Source organism: Eubalaena glacialis, chromosome X, assembly GCF_028564815.1.
Source record: "Eubalaena glacialis isolate mEubGla1 chromosome X, mEubGla1.1.hap2.+ XY, whole genome shotgun sequence".
Classification (NCBI taxonomy): Eukaryota; Metazoa; Chordata; class Mammalia; order Artiodactyla; family Balaenidae; genus Eubalaena; species Eubalaena glacialis.
In genome coordinates this window covers 44,077,307-44,102,625 of record NC_083736.1, presented here as the reverse complement: position 1 = coordinate 44,102,625, position 25,319 = coordinate 44,077,307, and the positions used below count along the sequence as shown (strand labels likewise).

The 25,319-nt window shown below is 47.3% G+C and overlaps 2 protein-coding genes across 4 annotated transcripts; both read right to left on the bottom strand.

Annotated features, from left to right (window-relative positions):
* Nucleotides 1–911: 911 nt before the first annotated feature.
* Nucleotides 912–4,515, bottom strand: RBM3 (RNA binding motif protein 3). Of its 2 annotated transcripts, none has more exons than XM_061177779.1 (7): nt 4,412–4,515; nt 3,687–3,806; nt 3,341–3,447; nt 2,588–2,693; nt 2,406–2,499; nt 1,835–1,917; nt 912–1,502 (listed from the first exon to the last, which is right to left on the bottom strand). In XM_061177779.1, the coding sequence occupies exons 2-6, from the start codon at nt 3,787–3,789 to the stop codon at nt 1,860–1,862; spliced, it is 468 nt and encodes a 155-aa protein (XP_061033762.1). In that variant the 5' UTR covers nt 3,790–3,806; nt 4,412–4,515; the 3' UTR covers nt 912–1,502; nt 1,835–1,859. The 2 variants fall into 2 exon arrangements, with proteins under 2 accessions (XP_061033762.1, XP_061033761.1); XM_061177778.1 differs by having other exon boundaries at nt 929–1,502; nt 1,835–1,920.
* A 7,773-nt stretch (nt 4,516–12,288) lies between these two features.
* Nucleotides 12,289–24,994, bottom strand: TBC1D25 (TBC1 domain family member 25). 2 transcript variants are annotated; one of them, XM_061178013.1, is made up of 6 exons: nt 24,772–24,994; nt 23,067–23,176; nt 21,950–22,104; nt 14,485–14,612; nt 14,156–14,344; nt 12,289–13,886 (listed from the first exon to the last, which is right to left on the bottom strand). In XM_061178013.1, exons 1-6 carry the CDS (start codon nt 24,886–24,888, stop codon nt 12,525–12,527), a joined length of 2,061 nt encoding a protein of 686 aa, XP_061033996.1. In that variant the 5' UTR covers nt 24,889–24,994; the 3' UTR covers nt 12,289–12,524. The 2 variants fall into 2 exon arrangements, with proteins under 2 accessions (XP_061033996.1, XP_061033997.1); XM_061178014.1 differs by lacking the exon at nt 24,772–24,994 and adding an exon at nt 24,304–24,423.
* Nucleotides 24,995–25,319: the final 325 nt, after the last annotated feature.

Genomic DNA, 25,319 nt, shown 5'->3' with positions numbered 1-25,319 from the left:
GTCCTGAAACTTACAATCTGGTGGTACTTGGCTCAGCATCTGCCAGTTAGAGGCAAAGGACATAGCTGATCAGAAACTCTAAAGAGGGATAGAGCCCATGGGACTCCAATGCAGGCACCAGAACCATGACTAAAGGGAGTTAAAACTGAGGAACTACCACTTTACCACTGAAGACCCTCACACCACCATGGAAGACTGAACGCCTGTGGCTGATGCCTTTGCCAACTGTTTTTAACAGGTATAAACATGCTTATTAAATGCACTTGACCCCCCCAACAGAAAATGTAAATTGTCCATGAGGCTGAGAGACATGAGGTTAAATGACTCACTGAAGGTCAAATAAGTGGAAAGCAGCAGAGCCTGGATTTGAATCCAGGAATCAGAACCCAGAGGCTGTGCTCCCAGAACCCTGTTTTCAAACCAGGATTCTCCTGTGTCCCTCACACCAAGGTGAGTTTACTGTACCTGCCCCCACCCCCAGTATTTCAGGAGAAGGAGCTGGCACCACTCTTTATGGCAGGATTTAGCCTACATTCTCAGGACAATCTTGTGAGGAGGGCACCTACCTGATGCTCAGAGAAGACAGGGAGATTCAAACCCAAGCAGTCATTCCAAAGGTGACACCGAGATGATCACAACGGGACCAAGAGACCATCTCAGGAAACCCAATTCCAGCCATGAGGGGATTTCACCTGGACTCCCCACCCTTCCCACAAGCCTTATGTATACCAAAACCAATCCCAAACTCAACCAAACTTTGAACTCAAGGTCTCTACCCTTCTGGCAGTCCCTGCCCACCCCCTAACTAAATCTTTTTCTCAGTCTCCCTCTTGACCTTCTTCTATTTTTAATTTGTAATAAGCCTCTATACCTTAATTTGAGTAAGGAAAAAGCACTATCAATATCGATTTGTTTTCAGATTTCATCTTTTTAATCAACTCGGTGAAAGACATCCTAAACGCTACATGAAACACAACAGAATATTTTTTTCTTCCAGTATTAAAAAAAAAATGACACACAAATATTTTTAAGAAACTTCTATATAATCAAGGCAGAGATCTGGAGTAAAAAACACCTCTAAGTAATCATGTTCTTCATTTCTTATAGTTACAGTCAGAAATTGCTTCCTAATCACGATTAAACATTGTGTACAGGTGTTTAAAATGTTCCTAGATGCACATTATTTAAAAAAATCAGTCTGGCCAAACATTTTTTGCCAGAACCAACATTCCTGAGAGCCCGAACTAAAAAACTGGTAAAAAAGGAAAAAATATCCAGACTCCACAAATGTCTCAGAATTTGTCTTTAAATGGGAGAAAAATTTAAAAAAACACATGGAACTTTCTGAAAGGTCTTTTAACAAGCTACCTTGGGAGCTCTACTCAAAAAAAAAAAGTTGATGTAACTAAAACAGATGTTTCAGTGCAGCTCCAAAAATCTTTATAAATACAGCCATTTGGAGGGATGGTCCTGGATCAGAAGAAGTTTTATTCCTTGTGTATCTGAGAACAGTAAGAAGGGGGAGAATTGTGATGTTGGGAATAGGCTAACATGCTCACTTCCCAGGGTTGATGAGGATGCTGTAAGGCTAGACAACAGGGACACCCCTCCACCTCTTTCATGCTCAACAGGAGTAGATGATTACAGACAAGACAGGTTTGACACCCCCCCCAGCCCGCGCCAAAGCAGACTAGCCTTTAACAGGCACCTGAGAGCAAGGGAGGCCTAGGAATGGTGTCAGGTGGGCTTGTTGAGGTATGCATAGGCAGGAGAAAAATGAGAGGGACAGGACCGGTACACAGAAGTCTGCTCGGTGGCAACACAGAAGCCTCACCTACATTAGGTGTGCATGCCTCATCTCAGTTGTCATAATTATCCCTGTAATTTCCTCCTGAGTAGCGGTCATAACCACCCTGGCTTCTGGGAAAAAACATACAGAGTAGTATCACAGGAACATCTTATATACACCTTCTGATAATACTAAAAACCACGTACACTTACAAATCCTGTCACATTTTTTATGTACTATAATATAAACTTTAACGTGTAAAATGAGATATATTAAACATGAATATGAAGTAAACATCAAATAATCACATCATGTATAACTTAAATATAGCACTTTAAACCATATTAAACATTAGTACACACAATTAATCAAAACAGTACAGTAAACACGTATGTATCACCGTCTACTGCACATTGCAATTATATGACCTAATAACTTATTGTTATATTTAACCCAAATTACTGTTTCACACTCATTTTGTAGTTTCATTATATTTTGTAAAAGCAAACACTAGTAGCACCACAGTAAAAAATGTATGAATACTCAAGCAGCCGAGCTGAGATCTTGGGGAGAGGGAAGAGCACCACCAGAGTACCCCAACCCCTTGGCTACCCACCTGCCGCCATAGTCTCTGGACCTTCCATATCCATATCCATATCCTCCAGGTCGGCTGTCATACCTGCCACTTCCATAGCCCTGGTCCCCACCACCTACAGCAGATAAAAAATATTCAAATGGCAATTGTCCAGCAGGCAACTCTCCTCCATATCCCATGATCAAACTTACCACTGCACTTACCTCTAGAGTAGCTGCGACCACGCCCATAGGCCCCAAAGGCACCCCCTCTTGTTCCCCGGGCCGACTTGCCCGCGTGGTCTACACGGATCTGACGACCGTCCAGAGACTAGGTGTGGGGAGACACAAGGAGGACGGATGGGTTGGTGGTCAAACAGAGCAGGGATGAGGTAAGAGCGGGCTGTGCAGGTGGGCAAAAGAGCCCAGAAATTCCTGCTGGGCACCAGCTTCTGGGTGCCACATTCCAGAACAAGCTCCTTTGACCAGAATGGCTTTATCAGGAGCTACAGAATCCCACAAAATGACCTGAATCCACCGTGTTCCCCCTGCTACTACTTACATCTTGACTGAACTCAGGTTGAGTTCTCCTCCCCACTCCTCTAAGCTGCCCGACTATTAGGGCTAGATAGACACCTCTCTTGGTTTGAGGCTTCAGAGTCCATCCCAGAAGACTCACGAGGTCCTCTCCGGGCCAGGCCCACAGGTCTGCAGACTCTACTACCTAAGCCCAGAGCAGGTCAACCATCCACAGGTGGCTTCTCGGCCTCATGCAGGACCAGTCGTCGCCTCCCAGGCAGCCCGGCTCTGTCTGCCGCTGCCCTCCACCCCCTAGAACAGAAGGCAGTCACGCTCCTGTGAGTGGGCACTGCGGAGCTTGGTGGCCGCGCTGCCCCTAGCAGACACAGAGGGAAAAACAGAAAGAATGGTCGAAGTGACAGATGGGAGCAGGGCCCCTATGCAGGTAGGCGGCCTCACCTCTCCATTCATGGCTCTCATGGCATCTGAGGCATGCTCTGGATTGGTGAAGGTGATGAAGCCAAAACCCCGGGATCGCTGAGTCTCCCGGTCCTTGACAACAACCACTGGAAAAGGGAGAGGGGAGAGAGGTAAGAGGACAAGTGGCAAAGCGTGTTGGACCCTCCTCCCACCAATCCTCAATGGAAAGTTATCGAGTTCTCAGTCTTAGACCTAGGAACAAAACCAGGAGAGGAGTAATGTAAAGGCCTGGGATCCTGACCGTTTTCTCCTGTTTCCGGAAACACATGGGCCCCAGACTTTCCTCCACACACCGCCCCCATCACGTGTCTGGCCCATGTCTCACCCTCAGAAATAGGTCCGAAGCTGCTGAAGTGGTCTTCCAGAGCCTGCTCATCAGTGTTGAAGTTGAGCCCTCCCACGAAGAGCTTCCCTTCTTCAGAGGACATGGCGGTAAATTCAAGTCCTGTGGGGAGAATATGGAGAAGAGTGGAAGACGCAGTGTAGATGGGAGAAAGAGATTGGAGAAATGAGAAAAGGTAAAGAGAAGAGGAGAGAACACAGAAGAGACAAAAGGAACAAAATAAGGGGTAACTACGGAGAAACACAGAAAGGCCAAACAGGCGGGAACCTACGGGGCGAACTCAGCGAGGTAGCCATTTGGGGGCCGCCTTCGCGCATGCCCACAACATCCCCCGCCACCGCGCCCGTCATTTTGTGCGGCCGCGCATGCCCAGAACACCCTTGCGCTCCCTCCTCACCCGCAAAACAAGATGGCGGCGGTAACGTACGAAAACCCCCACCCCCACCCAGGTCTCCGCTGTCGCGCGGTCACTGCCACCAGCCACGCCGCCAGCCCCTCCCGGCTTTCCTCGCACTCGGATATAGCGCGCCAGCCTCGCACCAACCAAAAAGTGTCACCTCCGAGCACGGGACCCACCCGCCCCGAAGAAGCCCAAGCCTACGTGTCAGAAGCCGGTACTCTCCCCACTCGCGCACCTCGCTCTCGCCCGGCGTGGCACACGTCAGTGGGGCGAGGAGCGGTCGCTCCGCAAAACACACGCTGCTTACCTGGAAATTAAGTAAAAGGCCGAAGAGACAGCTACCGCCAAGAAGCCGAGAGACTGGGAAGGGCGCCGCGCGGGAAGACTCCTGATAAAGCGTACGTAGCGTCACGTCACGGATCGTCCGCCACGCGTGCCGGCGTGCGCGCTCATTGGCTGAGGCCAGTGAGGGGGCGGGGTGGGAGGAAGCGACGGCAATGCAAAAGGATCGATGCGCTCAGCACGCTTCCGGGAATGGAGGCGAGGTTTGTGTAGTTTCTGCCCCCGGACATCAGCGTCTCTCCACTGGCCCCAGCCGTCTTCATCCCTTACACGCACGAGCCTTTTCGCTGTAACACCCATTTCCGTCCCGGACATCACCCTCACCATCCTTGACGTCGTCTCCCCCATTGGTTTTGACGTCTTCCTCTAGGTCCCTGAGGACATAATTACCGTCCTCTGATAACCTCTTTCACCTTCTAGTCCTCTAACCTCATACCTCTCGAGGCCTCGATGTCTTATCTCCCCACTGTCCCTGACGTCATCGCCCTTCACAGTCCTTAACATCAGACCCTTTGTTTCTTAGTCCCTGACCCTGACCCCTACGTTTCCTTCTCTGTGCCCAACATCTAGCCACCTGTTATGGGACCCTTTTCCCTGGCGTCGTTCCTTCTCATTTATGACTTCAGCCCTCATCCTTATCTGACAGCCTCCTGAAGCCAGTTTCTCGAATTCCCTACCAGTGGACCGCCTGAGGTGCCTTCTACAGAAGAGGATGCTTCAATCTTCAGAAGGAGTAAATCCCAATCCAACAGAACGATTATTTGCTGTCACTCAGAGTTGCTGAACCCTTGATCCACAGAAAGGACTTTCACAATACACAATGGACTTATCCAAAGCAAAGAGTGTCTGAGCCCACTCCCCACAGTTTGTTCTTGTTCAGCCTTCTGAGTGTCTGAGCTACCTTTACAATGAATGGATTTAACAGACTTTTCGTTTCTGAACTCCCCATCAAGGAAGAATGGGTTAGTTTGCCCTCAGAGACTCTAAATATGTCATCCATAGAATGGACTTGTCCAGCCTGCTAAGGGTCAGCACCCCAAACACAGACTAGGTTTAACTTTTGGAGTACAGTATGGTATGCATCCACAAAATGGACTTGTCTGGCTTTTGCCATATCCAGACTTCTATGCCCAGGATGGACGTGAAGAGATTTCACATTGTCCACATACGTGCTAGTCTTAGCCCTCTGATAATCTGAGCCCCCATGCAAAAATTAGAGGTACTTATTTACCTCTCAAAGTGTCTGAGCTCTGATCATATTTCACAGTTCGTGACACATCATCATGGTTGTTCCATGCAAAGCCTCTCATTTTATTTATTCTTTTATTCCTGCGCCCAACTATCATTCTCTTCCTCCCACAGTTAACTATTTTATTGGGTTTAATGTGTATCTCTTGGTGTGATTTCATATAAAATGTGCGTTTTTGTGTATGCTTTTTTAAAAAAGTATTTATTTATTTAGGCTGCACCGGGTCTTAGTTGTGGCATACAGGATCTTAGTTGCAGCATGCAGACTTCTTGGTTGGGGCATGTGAACTCTTTAGTTGCAGCATGCATGCAGGATCTAGTTCCCCGACCGGGGATCGAATCCAGGCCCTCTGCATTGGGAGCGCAGAGTCTTACCCATTGGACCACCAGGGAAGTCCCTTGGTATGCTTTTAATTTAAATGGTAGTCTCATTTGTTTTTGGGGTTTTTTTACTCTTTTTTTCAACCAGCATTATGTTTTTATTCCATCTGTGGGAATTCCCTGGCGGTCCAGTGGTTAATACTCTGTGCTTTCATTCCTGGGGCCCGGGTTCGATCCCTGGTCGGGGAACTAAGATCCCACAAGCTGTGCAGTGTGGCCAAAACAAAAAACAAACCAAAAAAACAAACAAAAAAAAAACTAATGGGAGTTTTGTTGGGATTGCATTGAATTAATAGATTTGGGGCAAAATAATATCTTAATAATATTACCTGTGGAGGTTTTAAGATATGTTCACAAACTCTTTGATAATGCCCCCTTCAAGAGTTGGAGCCTAGTTCCCTTGCCCTTGAGGGTAGGCTGGACTTTTGACTCACTTGTAATGCACAGAATGAGCACATCACTTCCAAAACTAGGTCATAAAAGGCACTTCGGTTTCCTGCTTTCACACAGACTGCTTTCTCTATGGGACGGTACCTGGTACTTCATGCAGCAGCCCTATGGAGGAACTGAGGCCTCCTGCTAACAGCTATGTGAGTGGGCCTTCTTGGAAGTGGAGTGAAGCCTTCAGATGACTGCAGCCCCCTTCCACATCCTGACTGCAATCTCATGAGAGACTCAGGTTCAGAACCACCCAGCTAAGCCACTCCCAGAATTCTGACCCTCTGAAACTGAGATAATGATTATTGTTTTAAGTCTGGGAGTAATTTGTTACCAATACATAGCTAATACATCACGAAATCTTCCCAGCAAAGAGCATGAGATGTCTCTCCTTTTATTCAGATCACCTACAGTATTTGTTATTAGAGTTAAAATTTTTTTCTTTTTTTAAAATAGATTTTATTTATTTATTTATTTATTTATTGGCTGCGTTGGGTCTTCGTTGCTGCGTGCAGGCTTTCTCTAGTTGCGGCGAGTGGGGGCTACCCTTCGCTGCGGTGCGAGGGCTTCTCACTGCGGCGGCTTCTCGTTGCAGAGCACAGGCTCTAGGTGCGCAGGCTTCAGTAGTTGTGGCATGCGGGCTTCAGTAGTTGTGGCTCACGGACTCTAGAGTGCAGGCTCAGTAGTTGTGGCGCACGGGCTTAGTTGCTCTGTGGCATGTGGGATCTTCCCGGGCCAGGGCTCGAACCTGTGTCCCATGTTGGCAGGTGGATTCTTAACCACTGCGCCACCAGGGAAGCCCCCAATTTTTTTCTTATAGAAGTCTCTTGTATTGGTTAAATTCTTTCCTAGATACTTTATTTTCTTATTGTAGAGAAATGGTTTTTATAGGTTGATCTGGAAACCTTGCCGAACTCTCTTATTGGTCCTAACAGTTTTTCTGGTCATTGTTAGTTCCTTAAGGTAGTCAGTCATATCATTTACAAATGGGTTTTTATCAATTCCTTCCAAAATTTACATCTCATTTCTTTTTCTTTCCTTACAGCATTGGCCAGCTGTATATTAAGTAGCAATATTGAGAGGGAACATCCTTGCCTTATTCCTGATCTTAGAGGGAAAATGTGTTTAAATTTTCTCTATTAGGCATTTTGTTTGTTGTTTTTGTTTTCTTTTAAAAAAATTTGTTTTTGTTTTTTTCTATTGGGCATTTTTGCTGTTTTTGCCACATAACCTTTATCAAGTCAAAGATGTTCTCTTCTACTCTTATTTTGTTTGCTGAGTTATTTTTTTAATATCATAAACAAGTGCTGAATTTTATCAAATTTTTTTTTCTGCTTTGTGACTATCATATGATTTCTCCTCCTTATTAATGTGGTAGTTCACTCATTAATTTTCTAATTTGGATTATGTTTGAATTCCTGGGATAAGCCCTACTTGTAATTTTTTTTTAAACTAACACTGTTGAACTCGGGTAGCTAATATTTTATTAGAATTTTTGCATCTATATTCATAAGTGAAATGGGTCTATAACTTTATTGTCTTGTATCTTCCTTATCTGGTTTTAGAATCAAGACTATACTAGCCTCAAAAAATGAGTTGGGCAGCTTTTGCTTTTTTCCTATTTTCTGGAACGATTTGTATATTTGGGAATTAGCAGTTCCTTGGAAGTTTGATGAACTACATCTGCAAAACCATCTGGGTCTGGGCCTGAAGCTTTTTGTTACAATGAGATGGAGTGTCTTTTCAAATTTTCTTATCATTTCAAATTTTCAAATCATTTCAAATTTTCTTAAAACTTGTTATATTTCTCAATTTCTTTTTGCATCAGTTTGAGCACATTTTAATTTTTTTCAGAAACTTAAGCCTTTCATCAAGGTTTTCGAATGTATTAGCTTCCAATATTGAGCCTTTTTGTGTCTATACTTTCCCTTTTTCTGTGCTGTATTTTGCATTCTTTTAAAGCAGTCTTGGCAGAGGCCTATCATCAATATGTTCAAAGAACCAGCTTTTCATTTTGCTATTCTTTATCATTACTTTAAAAATTCTCTTTGGCACTTATTTCCTTCCTTAACGATATTTCCTTCATGACTCATGGAGTCATGGGTTTGTTCCTCTGCTGTTTTCCCAACTTCTTGATTTGAATGCTTAGGTCATTTATTTTTCAACCTTTCTTCTCTCCTGATAAATGTACTTAAAGCTATGCATTTTCTTTTAATAACTGATTTTGCTGTGTCCCAGAAATTTTGCATGTAGTGTTTTTACTGTTTAGTTCTAAGTATTTCTAAAGTTCCTTTATTTCTTCCTTTACCCAGGGGTTATTTAGTAATGCTAGTTTCCAAAAATGGGGACCTTTTTTTTTTTTGGCCGTGCTGTGTGGGATATCAGTTCCCCAACCAGGGATTGATCCCAGACCATGGTAGTGAAAGCCCAGAATCCTAACTAGTAGGCCACCAGGGAACTCCTGGGGCCTTTTTTTTTAATTGCTTTTCATTATTGCTAATTTTATTGCATTGTGGTCAGAGAACATGGTTAATATCTATACTTTTGAATTCATTGAGGCTTTCTTTGTGCCCTAACAGGGTCTATTTTTTGTAATTAAGTGTAAGCATAAAAGGAGTCTTCTCCATTTGTTAAGTGGAGGGTTATATAGGAACGTGTGTCATATATATGAAATTATATATCAAGCTTAAAAATGTATTGTTCAGGTCTCCTTAGGAGTATATGTGTTTATGGCAGACATATATTCTGTTAAGGAGTATATGTCCTTCTTTGTGTTTTGCTATCTGAAATTTCATTTTGTTAGCTATTAGGATGTCTCTCTCAGCTTTCTTTGGGCTTTGATTAGTCTGCTATATATTTTCTTCATCCTTTCATTTTCAACATCCCCTGTGGGTGGGTGGGTGGGTGGGTGTGTGTGTACAGTTGGACTTTTTTTTTAAAAAACAAAATCCATTGAGGGTGGTGTTCTAAATATTTTTTGTACTTACTATTAAAACTTCTGACATCTCATTTCATCTTCTCCATTTACAGTATTTTTGTTTCTTTTTTTCTACCATCATACTCATACCTTATTTTGAGTCCTTTTTCTATTTCTTGTTCCTGTTTTATATTTTCTCTCTTATTATACTTATTTAAAAGTCTTCATCTGTATGTCCCAGTACTTCTGCTTCAGATACTGTATGACACCCAGTGTGGTAGCCAGTCTGATGTAGCCCCCAATGATCCCTGCCTCCTGATGTTCACATCCTGCATGGCTCCCCTCCATGTTTTACTAGGGTTGGCCTATGTGACCAAGAAAATACAACAAAAGTGATGGTATGCCATTTCTGAGGTTAAGTTATAATAGACATTGCAGTTGTCTTGGTCACGGTCTCTTGCCTGCCTGCTGGGACCACGTGTTGTTTGGAGCCCCACGGAGAGGCTCACGTGGTGAAAAACTGAAGCCTCCTACCAACAGCTCTGTGAGTGGGCCATGTTAGCGGTGGGTCGCTCAGCCAAGTCATGCCTTCAGCTGACTGCAGTCCTGGCTGACAACTTGACTGAAACCTCAGAAGAGACCCTGAGCCAAAACCACATGGCTAAGCTGCTCCCAGACTCCTGACCCTCAGAAACTGAGAAAATAAATATTTGTTGTTTTAAGCTAAGTTTGGGGGTGATTTGTTATACAGCAATAGACAACTAATACAGCCAGTTTAGTTTTCACTGGAGGTCGTTATACTGCCCGGGTGTCTTGTTCTTTTGGCAGTGAGCTCATATTCCCCTGACGTGAGCAGCTGTTCTGGCTGGTAACTGTGCTGAGGGAAGGCTGAAGGCCAGACTTGACTCTGGTTAATCACCTGGAGTCCAAGGGGTAAAGGGGTGTGAGGGGAGATGAGCCAGAGGGTGGAGAGTCCCAGGCACCACACAAGCAGAGCTCTCACTCCCATCTACGATCACACCACCCAACAATTCTGCTGGTAGGTTTCATCTTTAAACCCTAAGAGGGGGGTCATCTCCCAGGTGTTACCACTAGCCCTGGTGTCTGGAGGGGGACAGTGGGGGAGTAATCACTCCTCTGGCTGCTCATTTCCTCCCCTCAGCAGGGTGCTTGATATCCTGATACTAGCCCCCCCGCCAGACACCTGTACCAGTGGTTTGGATGATTTCTGCAGTGAGGGGGCAGGCAACTCAACATGGGGGAGAGGCACCAGCCAGAACTTAAATCTCTAACCTGTCCTGTATTTGCTGCCTTCAGCCATCCACCACTCAAAACACAGGTCAGTTAAAGATAAACTTCCATCTCCTCATAGGTCTTCATAGCTGTGCTAGTTTCTGGAACTCATGTTTCCCTCTGTAGTTTCTCCAGAGTAGTTTTTGGGCAAGGGAATCAGTGGCTTGTGCTGTCTGCCATCTTAGCAGGAGCCAGAAGTCCCAAGTAACTTCGGAAACTAATAGAGATTTCTGTCCTTCAGGTTATCTGAGCCTCCTGTTCACAGAAAGGACTCCTCTGGCCTTCAGAGGTCCCAAGCTGCCATACACAGAATTGACTTGTCTGACTTCTCAAATATCTAAGCTCATAAATCACAGAATGCACCCAGAGGGTGTCAGCTGGTTACTGACAAAGGGGACATTTCAGGTCCTCAGAGGGCCAGATTCTCCCATATCTTGGATGGCCCCTGGGGCCAGGGTGCCTGAGCCCCTTATCCGCACTTGTTAGACCCACAGTCTTGGAGACCCTAGGCACAGAATGGTCTTGTCCTGCCTCCGGTGACTGAGCCCTCATCTGAGGAGTGGTCAGCCTCCTGTCCAATACTGGGGGGTGATGGGAGCCTTTTAAGAGTTAACTCCAGCTTTATATGACATTGTTTTGGGAGAGACAGATGAGAGGATAGCTGCCCTCATGCCTCTCACCTGTCAGTATTGCCTAGAGCAGCAACTTCTGGCCAGAACCTGGCACAGTGAGGCCACGACCTGAAGGACCCCAAGTTACTTCATCCATCATCTGCCATGTCTTTTGTGGAGGGACAGCACTCGGCCTGTGAGAGAATCTGCCTTCTGAGAAGGTAAGTGGGAAAAATGAACTTTTTTGGATCATTATCCTCCACATAGGTAGGTGACTCCTTTTAGGGCCTGAGCTTTATCAGTGCTTGATTTGTTTGTCCACAGTAGTGGGACGGAGAAGGCAAATAAATGGTTCCTATTGTTGAAATGGTTAAGACAGGTATCCATGAGCTGGAAACCCAGTTTAGTGCTGACAGCCTGAGGCATGGCAAGGCCACAGTCCCTTAAGCTGTCCCCAAAGCAAGTGACAAGAATAGGAACCTTAGACCCCTGCCCAGGACCACTAGCATTAGTGCATAAGACTCACAGAGAAGGGTCTGGATCCTAGAAATGGTGACATGTGGAATGCTAGAGGTAGCTGGCCCAGTGTTTCTAAGTAGCCCATACTTCCCAGTCTTTGTAATGAATCTTGCCCTTTCTGAATCAGGAACTCTCTCTCCCATCCCTCACTCAAGGGCCTGTCCTAAAAACATACATTCACAGACATCATCCAGACCCTTACAGGCAGACAGATTTACCACAAAACAGCCTCAGGCCTCCTCAAGCAGTCCTCGACCTGGGCTCACCTTCTAGAACTGATTTCTCAGCATCCATTCTCCTGCCACTGGGGAAGCAGGAGCCGCCCTTCACCTGAAATGGGAAGTATTTCAGCTCCAGCAGGTAAACAGGCCCTGGGGACTCCATGTACAACAAAAACCAGGGAGAAGGCGGAGAAATACACAGACCACAGTGACCTTCATGTGTGCAAAGTACAGTTGTTAAAAACAAAACAACAAAAACAGAAAAAAGAGGCCGTGGCTGCCGTGGGGCAGTACTGAAGCAGAGCCCCATACTCTCAGACCTGGGGAGAGAGGGCACTATGCTCCCACATGTCTAGGGCTGGCAGGCAGGGAGGTGGGGTCTCATGTGTAGGCCCTCTTGGCAAAGAACGGATATCTGCTGGGGCTGATAGTGGGCTGGAGGGAGTCTGATCAAGATGGGGCTGTGGCCTCGGCCCCCTCCTCTGAGTCCCACACCTCTGACTGCAGGTAATCAGCGAAGAGAGCCTTGGCCCGGCGTAGGACGCGCCCCAGGTGGTGTTTTCGCACGAGGCGGTCAAAGTGCATGGCCAGCTCGTTGTAATCCAGCCCGTTGCGCATGATGTGGTCGCGGTGCTCCAGCAGGATGGCGAGGCACAGGAAGAGCATGAATGGGTTCCCTCGGCCGAACTCCTGGGGCGGGGGCAGGCCCAGTGGGGGTGGGGGTGGCAGGGACTTCCCAGGGTCTTGTGGGGAGCCCACCTCTGGCATCAAGGGGGATCCTGCAGTCACGTCACCAGTGGGAGAGGCGTCCTGGGTGGATGGCGGAGATGAAGACGATGGGGAATCAGGGTGGGAAGAGGAGGAAAGCAGTGGGTCTGAGGAGTTCAGCAAGGGCTCAGAGAGAGACTTGGAGCTGATGAGGGCAGCTGGGTGGGGCAGCTGGACCAGGAGGTCCCTCCTGGGGCCTGTGTTATCCCTGAGTTGCTGGAGGTCATCCAGACTGGCCTGTCTCAGGAGACGCCCCCCGCCACCAGGCCCCTGGCTGGTGGCGGCCAAGTGGTCAACAGCATCTTCAAAAGCACCACCTCCTCCACCGGTGGGCCTCAGCATGTGCCTCTGCCGCACGGGCCGTCCCCTGTGGCCCCCAAAGCCAGTGTCCGCCACCAGGCTGGGGGGGCCCACGAGCTCTACCTCATGCTCGGGAGGGTCGGGGGGCAGCGAGCTCCAGGTGACCTCCAGCATGCGGAGAGCGTCATCAAAGGCGAACTCGCGCTTGAGCTCGAGCAGCAGCCAGCGGTAACAGAAGAAGAGGTCGTCAGCACCGGCTTCCTGCAAGTACTGGTAGAAGTCAGGGTCGGCGTGTCGCAGCAGCAGCTTGAGGTGAGCAAACTTGGTGGCCATGGCGCGGCCATCAGGGTGGAAGTTCGCAGCCAGGCGCTTCATGATGCCACAAAAGCAGACGAAGGCATGGCCCTCGTGGTCCATGACGGCAAGGATGGGCGAGGCCAGGTCGCTCATGCCCTGGCAGTAGGACACCTGTGGGTGGGTAACGGCGTAAGTGGTGAGCAGGTCGTGCAGAGCCCGCAGGTGTGGGCCGTCCTCGGGCCCCGCGAAGTAGGGGTGGGCCCGGTCGGTACGCAGCACGTCCTTGAGGACCGTGCTGCGGATGAACTCCAGGTCCTCGGGGCTTGCTCGCTGGGCCCACTCGCTCTTGAGCTGCTCATACTCGCGGCTCTTGCGTTTCATGTAGTCCATCCGCTCGCGGCCTGTCAGCCCGTCTGGGTACACGTTCAGAAGGTACCTCCACACCACCTGGCCAGGGATGAAAGGGATGAGGCTGAGGGTCTACAGATGAGCTGCCACACCCTCGTGTGGCTCCATCACCACCCAGCCACCCTCGGCCTCTGCCCTCCTTTGGAAAAGCCTGCCTTCCTGCCTCTGACTCCTAGCCCCTCCTGAAGGTAAGCCTGCTGTGCTGGAATACTTCCACGCCATCCCCCGAGAGTGTGGCCCACCGCATGTGTCTCTTGAGCTATTCATGACTGCTGTGATGGATCCAATGAGTGACCAAGAAGGCTCACCTTTCGCAGGGAGGGCTCAACGCCACCATGGTAGATCCGCAGGCGCAACTCCTCGGGGCGGGAGAGCTGGCCCTCATGGTTCAGGTATGTGTGAAACTCCGCATCGCTCAGGGGAGGCTTGAAGGGCTTGACATCTTCCCCATATGACCAGCTCAGCACCTGCTGGACCTTGGATAAGGTGCGGCCCACCTGTGAAGGAAGGAGGGAGGCAGGCCACCGCTCAGCTGGGCAGGCCAGGGGCAGGTGCCCACCGGCATGCTCGGAATCGGGGGTGCCAGGGATGCCCTACCCTCCAATCACAGCTGGGCCCCGGGGCTCCCTGAAAGCACCTGAGAGAGGATGGACTGTGTGAAGGGCAGGGCAGCTGTCGTCAGCGATGACCGCTTCTCAGCCAGCAGCACGTCGGAGCCAATGACATCCTTGGGGCTGATTATGTCCCAGTCTTCCAGCAGCGGGCCTGGGCACACAGAATGACGCCGTATGAGAATGCGGATGAGAACCCCAGACCTCAGGGCCGGGTTCCTCTCCCTCCAAAGCCAGGCCACCCACAGGGCAATGAGCCACTCCACTCTCCCTTCCCATGTCATCCCAATCACGTAAAAGATAAAACCATGAATAATCCTCTTGTGGAAACTGTCTCACAGAATGGCTGGGCAGACTCTAATAGTAGTATTTTAATGATATAAAGTAATATTTGTCAAGCACTTACTATGTGCCAGGCACTGTGACAGGGCTTAACGTCAATATAAACAATAAGAACAGTAGACAACACTTCCGTACGGCTAAGTGCCAGGAAGCGTTCTGAGCCCTTTGCAGATATTAACTCATTTAATATTCACATCCACCCTCTAAGTTAGGCACTGTTATTATCGCCACTCTATGTGGAAACATGCACAGTCAGGACTAGAAGTTGCCCAAGGCCCCCCGGCAAGTGGGTGAAAGAGCCGAAATTTGAAGGCCAGGCCCAAAGCTCAAGAGCCCAAACTCTTAATCTTATATTCCTGCTAGCCCTCCTCCCACAATTGGTATAGACTACCATTATCATTCTCATTTTGCAGACCATGACAAACATGTTGGAACAGTTAGTAAGTGGCCAAGGAAACGGGAGGGCTGGGATGTGAATCTCATTTACCTTACTCCAGGGCCCAGAAGAATTTTAGCAAAAGTATTTGTGGAACAGGTATGCCATGCATGTTAGACAGAAGAAACAATGCTATGCTTGATATTATCCAATTGTGGCCCTTGGAACATCAGCAGAAGTCTGTCCCTTCTCTCTCTTCTTTACTCCCCCTTGCATCCTTTCTTCCCACCTCAAGTGTCATGTGGCTGAAGCAGCAGTGGCCACCTGAGTAAGTTCGAGAGACTTGAGAGATGTCGGCCCTGGCGCCACAGAGCTGCTAAGCTGACAACAGCAAAGACCAGTGGCTTTCAAACTCTATTATACGAAACAAATCAACTGGGATTTGTTCAAGCCATTGTCATTTGCAGGCAAATGCTGCCCCTAAGCAACATTTCCATGAAGTCCACTGTACTTTCTCCCACAGAGCTGAGGGGGAAGCAAACCCTGGGCCACAAGTGGATGTCACTGCCTCTCCTTAGGTGTCCCATGGGGCACTGCAAACCTAAGGGGTCCAAAAGGGGAGCCCAAGATCCACTCTAGACATAACCTCCTCCTCTGCTCCTCATGTGAGTGAACAGCGTCTCTACCTGTTCAGTTGCTTAAGTCCCACACCTGACAGATGTCCTTGCCGCCTCCTACTCTCTCAACTCCCAGGGCCAAACCGTCGCCAAGCTCCATAGCTTCTGCATGCAGAACACACTTCAATTCCACCTCTTCTCTCAGCTCACACCACGCCTCTCACCTGAAACTGCCTCCCAACCAGTCCCTGCCTCCCCTTTGCCCCTCTGCACCCTCTCCCAACAGCTGCCAGAGTGGGCTTTCTAAAACATGAAAACACATAAAATGAAGAAGGTCGCACTACTCAACAGGTAAAATGAAGAAGGTCACACTAATGGTCTGAAAGACCAAAGAGAGGAGCCCCTGTCAAGGCACAGAGCTAAAGCTTGATGATTTGAGAGGAAAGCAGAGAGACTTGGAGGACAAGTCCAGGAGACCTGACGTGCAAACCCTAGGAAATGCAGGAGGAGCAAAGGGGTCAGGTGGAGACAGAATTACGCAGATATGAAGGAAACTGTCCCTGAGATGAAGAAGTGGCTCGGCAGGTCTCAGATAGGATGCATCAACGAACAGCACAGACCACGGGCTCCCCCAACTCTATTCACCTGCTGGCGAAATGCCCACATTCTAAGAATGAAGACAAACTCTTGCCAGCTTCCAAAGACGAAGAACAGGCTGCTTACAACTGAAAGAAGGTCAGATTGCCGATGGGCTTCTGTTCCACAACTCTGGAAGCAAGACAGTGGCTTGCAGCACCGATGGAGTACTGACAAGAGAGGCCTGAGATCCAAGGGTCCCACATCCAGCCAACCCAGTACGTATCCACCACGACTGAAGTTTCTGATCATTAGCATACATCTAACCCATGCACCTTACTGGAGGAGAACAAAGAAGTTCTCTAAGAAATGACTACTGAATGACTACAAGGGCTCAAGGTGGGTGGGGGAAGGCAAAAGGGAGGGTAAATGGTGACAGGCCACAAGTTTTTAATATATACAGTTAAACATAAAATGACAAAGAGACTGTGACTGGGAGTTTGTGACATTGTTACGTTAGGATTCCTGAAACATAAGCGACTGACTCTAAAGAAAAGATAATGATAGCCTGGAATTGAAAAAGAAACAAAATTACTGTCTGAGCAAAGCCCAGAAGTTAAGGGTTAGGGAGCAGGAGGAAAATGAGAATGAGAAGTGTTCCAAAGCTTCCATTTCAAGGGCTAGGGAGGGTGGGGGAGACTGGAGGGGAAAAGTGATCAAAAGATTTCACTGTCAATTGTGTAAAAAAGCATAAATCCAGCTATGGAGATTTTGTGAGAGACATACTAAAACTAGGTGACAAAGAAAGGTTAAAAATTGAAGAAACATGAAGGTATACCTGGCAAACACAAGCAGAAAGCAAGAGCAGCCATGTGAATGTCAGAAAAAGCACCGCTCAAGACCAAAAACATGGGACTTCCCTGGTGGCGCAGTGGATAAGACTCGGCGCTCCCAATGCAGGGGGCCCCGGTTTGATCCCTGGTCAGGAAACTAGATCCCACATGCAAGCCGCAACTAAGAGTTCACATGCTGCAACTAAGGAGCCCGTGAGCCGCAACTAAGACCCGGTGCAACCAAATTAAAAAATAAATAAATAAATAAAGTGTACAACTCAGTGGGTTTAAAAAAAAATAAAAGACCAAAAACATGACAGGAAAAGAGAGATATTCTATATTGACTTTTAAAAGAAAGAAAGAACCTGTTAATAAAATGGACAAAGGATTTCTACAAGCCCAAACTCATCTAGTGGCAAAACCGGATCCGAACAGACGTGTGACTATATGTAGTCTTTTTTTTTAAATAAATTAATTTACTTTATTTATTTATTTATTTTTGGCTGCGTTGGGTCTTCGTTGCTTTGCGTGGGCTATCTCTAGCTGTGGTGAGCAGGGGCTACTCTTTGGTGCGGTGCGCGGGCCTCTCATTGCTGTGGCTTCTCTTGTTGCAGAGCACGGGCTCTAGGTGCGCAGGCTTTAGTAGTTGTGGCGCACGGGCTCAGTAGTTGTGGCACGTGGGCTTCAGTAGTTGTGGCTCGCGGGCTTTAGAGTGCAGGCTCAGTAGTTGTGGTGCACGGGCTTAGTTGCTCCGCAGCATGTGGGATCTTCCCGAACCAGGGCTCGAACCCGTGTCCCCTGCATTGGCAGGCAGATTCTTAACCACTGTGCCATCAGGGAAGCCCTATATCTAGTCTTTATGTAACCCACTAAGTGTGAATATGCACACACTTCCCTGAAGAAACATGCAAGTTTCATTATGGGGTGCTGCCCCAGGCCCTTCTTGCAGTATTACACAATATGTACTAGACGTACTGCACCTCCTTATTATAAAATTGTCAAACCTCCCAAATCCTAAATTATATATATTGTGCAATGCCAATCAGTGATGTAATGGGTTTTTTCCTGGAACTGGAAAAAATTATTTTAAGGTTCATATGAAAGAATTCACATTTAAGAATAGTTAAGAAAAAGGAGAGCCAAAAAAAAAGAATAGTGGGAGGAAGGCAATGCTTGCCTTATTAAAATGTATCACAAAACCACTGTGATAAAAATATGGTGTTAGCATAGCATGAGACAAACAGAGCCAACTGGTGGAATTCAATATAGAAAGACCAGAAATAAATCCAAGGACATATGGGAACTCAGTACATGACAAAAGTGGCATTTCAAATCAGTGTAGAAAAGGTGGTTATTTAATAAATGATGCTGACATACCTATTTGTCTGGAATTTTTTTTTTTAAAGCTAGGTCTACTAATCACAATGCTGACAGAGATTTATATGTAGAAAAGAAAATAATAAGCGTATTAGAAGAAAATGTAGGAGAATATTTGTATAAGCTTGTGGATGGGGAGGATGTTCCAAAGTAAGGAGAAATTCAGAAATCATAAAGAAAAATACAGATATATGTATAAGACTGCATACAAATTTTAGTTTTTGATAGGACCAAAAAAGCACCATAAACAAAGCCATAAAACAAAAAAATAAGCTTGGAAAAAAATATCTGCAATGCATATGACAGAAAGAGGATTCATATCACAAATGCACAGATTGGTTGATGGTCTAGGCTTGGTAATCTTCCAACTGTAGAGGTGACAGAAACTGACTTCTTCCCTGAAAGAGGGACTGGGCCATCTAAGTGGTCACAACATGCCTGTTGCTTTCACAGTCATGAACACGATCCCAAGAATTCCATTAATAATATTTGTAACAGCTCCATCGATTGGACACTTACTTACCTATTAATGTATAGCATGATACCATTAATGTTAAACACATACCGTCTGTGTATATATACAAATATGAATATACTTACGTATCTCTATATGTAGATTAATTTGTCTGTGTGTATGTGTGTGTGAGTAAATAAAGGACCTGTAAGGTTACACATCAAACTGATCGAAGTAGCTCCTGCAGGGCAAAAGGGTAGGGGAACAAGATTAGGCACAGTGGGGGCTTCCCTGGTGGTGCAGTGGTTAAGAATCCGCCTGCCAATGCAGGAGACACAGGTTTGAGCCCTGGTCCAGGAAGATCCCACATGCCACGAAGCAACTAAGCCCGTGAGCCACAACTACTGAGTCTGCACTCTAGAGCTCGCGAGCCACAACTACTGACCCCGTGTGCCATAACTACTGAAGCCCGTGCTCCCAACAAGAGAAGCCACCACTAGAAGCCCGCGCACTGCAACGAAGAGTAGCCCCTGCTCGTCGCAACCAGAGAAAAGCCCGCGTGCAGCAACGAAGACCCAATGCAGCCAAAAATAAAATAAATAAAATAAATAAATAAAAAGATTAGGCACAGTGGTTCCAGGAGACTTCAGCATTATTTATAACAAGGAGAATGTATTTACTGGATAATTAAAGATTAGTTTCATTAGGGAATTCCCTGGCGGTCCGGTGGTTAGGACTCTGTGCTTTCACTGTGGAGGGCCTGGGTTCAATCCCTGGTCGGGGAACTAAGATCCCACAAGCCACGTGGTGTGGCTAAAAAAAAAAAAAAAAAGTTTCATTAAAAAATGCAACTCCAGGGAATTCTCTGGCGGTCCAGTGGTTAGGACTTGGCACTTTCACTGCCGTGGGCCCAGGTTCACTGGGTTCCATTCCTGGTCAGGGAACTAAGATCCTGCAAGCTGCGTGGCATACCCAAAAAAAAAAAAAAAAAAAAAAGCAGCTCCAATCAAATTCCCATCAGGATTTTAATGAAATGATATGCTAATTCTATTAAATGAAAAGAACAGTGGGACTTCCCTGGTGGTGCAGTGGTTAAGAATCCACCTGCCAGTGCAGGGGACATGGATTCGAGCCCTGGTCCGGGAAGATTCCACATGCTGCGGAGCAACTAAGCCCGTGCGCTACAACTACTGAGCCTGCGTGCCACAACTACTGAAGCCCACGCACCCTAGAGCCCATGCTCTGCAACAAGAGAAGCCACCACAATGAGAAGCCCATGCACCACAATGAAGAGTAGCCCCCGCTTGCCGCAACGAGAGAAAGCCCGTGCGGAGCAACCAAGACCCAATGCATACAAAAATAAATAAATAAAATAATTAAAAGAAAAAAAAAGAACAGTAAGTGCATGAGAATATTCAACAAAAAATTTTAAAAGGAAAACATTAAAACATATCATAAAGCTACATGATTAAAACAACATAGAATTGGCTTAGGGTTGAACAAACAGATCAGTGTAAGGGGATCAGGAATTCAGAAACAAACTCGTGTATTTGCAGGAGTTTGGGAAATAAGACAACGGTAGGAATAGAACAAGTTCTGTCCCCTCTATCAGCCTCAGTTTCCCCATTTATAACATGGGGATAACGATTGTCCCTACCCTGTAGGATTGTTTTGACAATCCAATGAATAAACATTATGTGTGCAGAATGGCCCCAAGTGTTCGACACATGTTAGCTATTTATATGTTATTATGACATCAATAAAATGCCTCGGGACTTCCCTGGTGGCACGGTAGTTAAGACTCTGTGCCCCCAATGCAGGGGACCCGGGTTCGATTCCTGGTCAGGGAACTAGATTCCACATGCATGCCGCAACTAAGGAGCCGGCAAGCCGCAACTAAGACCTGGCACAACCAAATAAATAAATAAATATTAAAAATAAATAAATAAAGTAAAATAAAATGCCTCAGTCACCCCAAATAGGCACTGTGAATTCCCCGAGGCTGGGAACCGTGTCTTCCACTCCACAACTTTTTATTTTAAAAAATTTCAAATCTATGACAAAGTTAAAAGATGAATACATTGACCATCCATATGTCCTTCATCTAGCTCCCCCAACTGTTCACATTTTTGCCACATTTGCTTCATCTTGCTCTCTCCATATATATACATTTATTTTTTTGCTGAATTATTTGCAGATATCATGATGCTTTACCCCTTAATACTTAACTGTGTTTTTCCCGAGAACAAGGATATTTTCCTTCAATAACCATGATACAGTTACCATACCCAGGAACTTTAACACTGACACACTATTATTTTCTAATGTATGCTCCAAAATCAAATTTTGGGGACCGTGTCTTAATTTATCTGTGGGCTCCCAGGGACCAGTACAGGTTAAGACTAGGGGAACAAATATGAGAAGACTGGAAGTGGCTGAGAGATAAAAGGAACAAACAAATGAATATGAGTGCAGGGTGAGTGAATGAATAAATACAATTACCATGACTATAATCAGCATTGTTATATTTACAATATTATTACAACTGAAACATATAATACTGTAGCTCTATTATTATATTGCATTATACAATTATATATTACTACATTATATGCTATAATAAATGTGATCATTATTGTTATTAGAGCTAATACTTTTTGAGCATTCACTATGCAGCCATGCACCTTTCCAGGCATTTTACATGAATTTCCCTGTTTAATCGTCATCATGGCCCTAAGATACCATTATCTCTGCTTTACAGATAAAGAAATTGAGGGCCAGTGGCCAAGCCAGGATTTGGACCCAGGATTCCTTGCTCCCTAGCCCACTGTGAGGGAGTGCATTGTGAGGAGTGGAGTCATCCACGGGGAAAGGGGGGCATCCCAGAGCAGTGCCCGCGAGGCACCAGGTACTCACTATCCTCAGTGGGCCGAATATCTACACGCAGCTGCAGGTAAGGTTTGGAGGCGGTGGCGAAGGCCGTGCTGAGGTCCCAGTCAGACAGGAGTGAGAGATAAGCTTCCTGCCCCAGCCGATCCCGGCCCAGGTAGCTGATACCAAAATTCTTCTTCCTGGACAGAGGAGACATGGCAGCTTTCAGTGCCCCAGTGCCCTGGAGGCCTCAGGGACAGTTTCCAAAACAAGCCGAGGAGGATAGATGGTTTTGAAAACAACTTCCTACTGTGTGCTGGGCACTGTGCCAAGGATTTCAGGCAGCCTGAGGTCAGATCGTTTATTTCTATTTTGTTTCACAAACAGAAGCAGATACACACCTGCTTGTATCTGGAGAGCACATTGGAAACTGGTAATGTGGTCCCCTCTAGGGAGGGTAACAGAGTAGCTGAGGGATAGAAGTGGGAAGAAAGCAGCCTTGTGCATAAAAAAAAAAAAAAGCAATCTGTATGTTATTTTTCACAACAAAAAATGTTTATGCACAAAAAGTCAAATAACAACTAAGAATTTGTTCTTCAGATACACCTGTGCAACTATGCAAAGAAGTATGTTATGTGATAACCATTGTACCCATGGAAACATCCTAAATACCCATCACTTTTGTATTCTTTGAGTTTGTTACCATGTGCATTCGTCCAAAATAACAACGACAAAATAACCATCACACCTGCCCCCAAGAGACACTACTTTTCATCTATCAGGTTGGCAAATTTTCCAGTGTTTTCTAGTAGCCAGTGTTTGTGAGGGTGTGAGGGAAACAGGAATTTTATGTGCTGCTGGTGAGACTGTAAATTGGTAATACCTAGCTGGAGAACATTTTGGAAACATCTGTTGAAATTTAAAAAAAGCATACACCGTTTAACTCAGCAATATTACTCCTATGACTAGATTTCCCCAAATATTCCAAGATATGTATGTGGCTGTTTGTTCACTGTGGGATTATTTTAATACTAATAAATAATACTACTACTACTAATAATAAAACAACCTCCCCCTTTACCAAACAACAACAGTAAAAATGCCAAACAACCGCTGTCGAGGTGGGTGGCCCACTGGTTTTCCCCAGCATCCCGTTACTCACCCGTTCAAGTCAAAGGCTCGGATGAGGATGTGCTGTAACACATCGAGTGAGGTGATCTGGGGGTCCACAGCAAAAGAGCGAAACTCAGGTGGCAAGAAGCTCTCACATTTCTGGGGAGAGAAGACAGGGGTAGGCCATCAGGGGTCACATCACCATGCTGACATGGAGTGAGTGGCAGGGACCAGATCAAGGCGGGAGTTCTGAGCCATGGGGAGAACTGTTGTTTTTGCTCTGAGTGGAGGGTGGGGGAGGCTTGGGAGGGTTCTGAGCAGAGGAGGGATGTGGTCTGACTCAGGATTTAACAGGATCCTTCTGGCTGCTCTATGAACAGTATGTGGGGGACAAAGGAGAAAGGAGTGTTCCAGTGAGGGGGCTACTGCAATAGTCCAGGCACCCAATCCTTCTTCTACATCCCCTCAATGATGGTTGCCTGGATCACCATGTCCAGTCTGGCCCTCACTAAACCAGTCCTCCACGCTGCCACCAATCTAGCACATCTATCTACAACACTCCCCTGCTTAAATCTCTTCAAAGGGAACCCCAGGATCCCCAACAGGTGGACCTATAGGACCCCAGCCAGCCTCTCTCCAGTCAGCTTTTTTGAACTTTACACTCTGGTACTACCAAACTCCTGGAAGTTACTCTGAACACATTCTGGCTCCAGGCCTTTGCTTATGCAGATCACCCAGTCTGGTACGTCCTTCCCACTTTCTTCAGTTGGCTCACTCACAGCTCAGGCATCTTCTCTTTTCTGAACTCCCAAACCTCTACCTTTGAGCTTCCTCTATTACACTGAAGTGATCTGTTCACTTCTCGCCAGAATCTACCCTCTTCTCATCACCACCAGTGCCACCACCCTAGTCTGAGCCACCATCACTGACTGCCTGCTGGAACCACTGCAACAGCTTTCTTACTCAAGAGTACACGCCCAAGGCCCTTCACAATCTGCCCCTCTCTTCCCTCTCCGATTCACCTCCTACCACTCTTCCCCTCGCTCTCTGGGCTCCAGCAACATGGGAACCTAAGGGAACATGCCAAGCTCATCCCCACCTCCCAGCCTTTGCCCTTGCTGTTCCCTCTGTCTAGAACACTCTTCCCCCCTGATATGCATATGCCTGACTCTTTTTTATTTGGGTCTCTGCTCCTTCAGTACCTCTCTGGGGATTTCCCTGTACGACCTTGGCTAAAGTAACTCCCTAGTTCCGAACCTTTTTCGTCATTTCCCCATGACATTTACCAGTGTCTGAAGCATCTCATTTATTGAGCTGTTTGTCTCCCCGACGAGTATGTCTGCTCATCCAGGGTGGGGACTTGCACAAAAGTGCACTCTCAACACATATGTTGACTGATGTCAGCGGCTCCTTTTCAGACAGCAACAGTCTCCCTCATTCCTCAAGGCCCCACTCAACTATTAAGGCCCCTCCTCCAGCCCTATAGCCCCTCCTCTCTACCCACAATCTCCACCCATCCATTCCAGAGGCCTCTACCTTTCCATTTGCAGTCCTCACGCCCCATGCCCTGCCCTCGCATTCCCAGGTCCAGCCTCTCCCCCACCCTCCACTCACGCCACCATCACTCTGCCCTCAAGCCTCGCCCCTCACGTAACACCCCAATTCTCAGGTCCCGCCCTCCAGCCTAAGACAGCCACCGCCTTCCCTTCCCCAGGGAGCTCTGGGCGGGCTGGACGACTGGCCGCCAGCCTCACCTTGACTCGGACCCGCACCACCTCTCGCTCTTCCTCCTCAGCTGCCGCTTGGGCTCCCCCACCAGGCGGGGGCGCTCCGGAGCCGGCCAAGTCCGAGGATCCAGAGGCCGTAGCCATCCCTCCACCACCCGCCTCCGGGTGACAGCTGACCGTTGCCCCCTACCCTTGCGCACACCCCAGAATGCGGGCGCCTGCGGCCCCACCTTGCGCCCGGGCGCAGGCGCAGAGGCCGCCACGGGACCCTACCCACCCCCCCACCTGCCACAGGGTGGAGGTCGCCTCTGCGCGTGCGCACAGTGTGCTGTTGCCAGGAGCCCCGCCCCCCAAAGCCGGGCATTTTGCCTCACTTTAGCCAGTGTGCAGGCGCCTATTGAGGGCCCGCCCCGCCCTTGTCCTTGGTTTGGTTGTTTGGGCAGTTTGCTTCCGGGTTCACCTAGGTGCGTGTTAAAGTGACGACCTATTCGGGCGAGAAAACTGGGCGGGGAAAGGAAGCTGCTGCGCGACGACGTCAAGGCTCCACATCCCGCCCCAAGTCGCCTCGCGTCTCT

What these genes read in the sequence shown, in the direction of transcription:
- TBC1D25 (XM_061178013.1), bottom strand. Translation starts at nt 24,888, where the DNA reads ATGGCTACGGCCTCTGGATCCTCGGACTTGGCCGGCTCCGGAGCGCCC. An exon ending in CGAGCCTTTGACTTGAACGG is followed by an intron (nt 22,105 to 23,066) that starts GTGAGTAACGGG and finishes TCCTCTGTCCAG; the next exon opens with GAAGAAGAATTTTGGTATCA. An exon ending in TATTCGGCCCACTGAGGATA is followed by an intron (nt 14,613 to 21,949) that starts GTGAGTACCTGG and finishes CTGTGTGCCCAG; the next exon opens with GCCCGCTGCTGGAAGACTGG.
- RBM3 (XM_061177778.1), bottom strand. Translation starts at nt 3,789, where the DNA reads ATGTCCTCTGAAGAAGGGAAGCTCTTCGTGGGAGGGCTCAACTTCAAC. An exon ending in TGGTCGCAGCTACTCTAGAG is followed by an intron (nt 2,500 to 2,587) that starts GTAAGTGCAGTG and finishes TATCTGCTGTAG; the next exon opens with GTGGTGGGGACCAGGGCTAT. An exon ending in TCCAGAGACTATGGCGGCAG is followed by an intron (nt 1,921 to 2,405) that starts GTGGGTAGCCAA and finishes GTTTTTTCCCAG; the next exon opens with AAGCCAGGGTGGTTATGACC.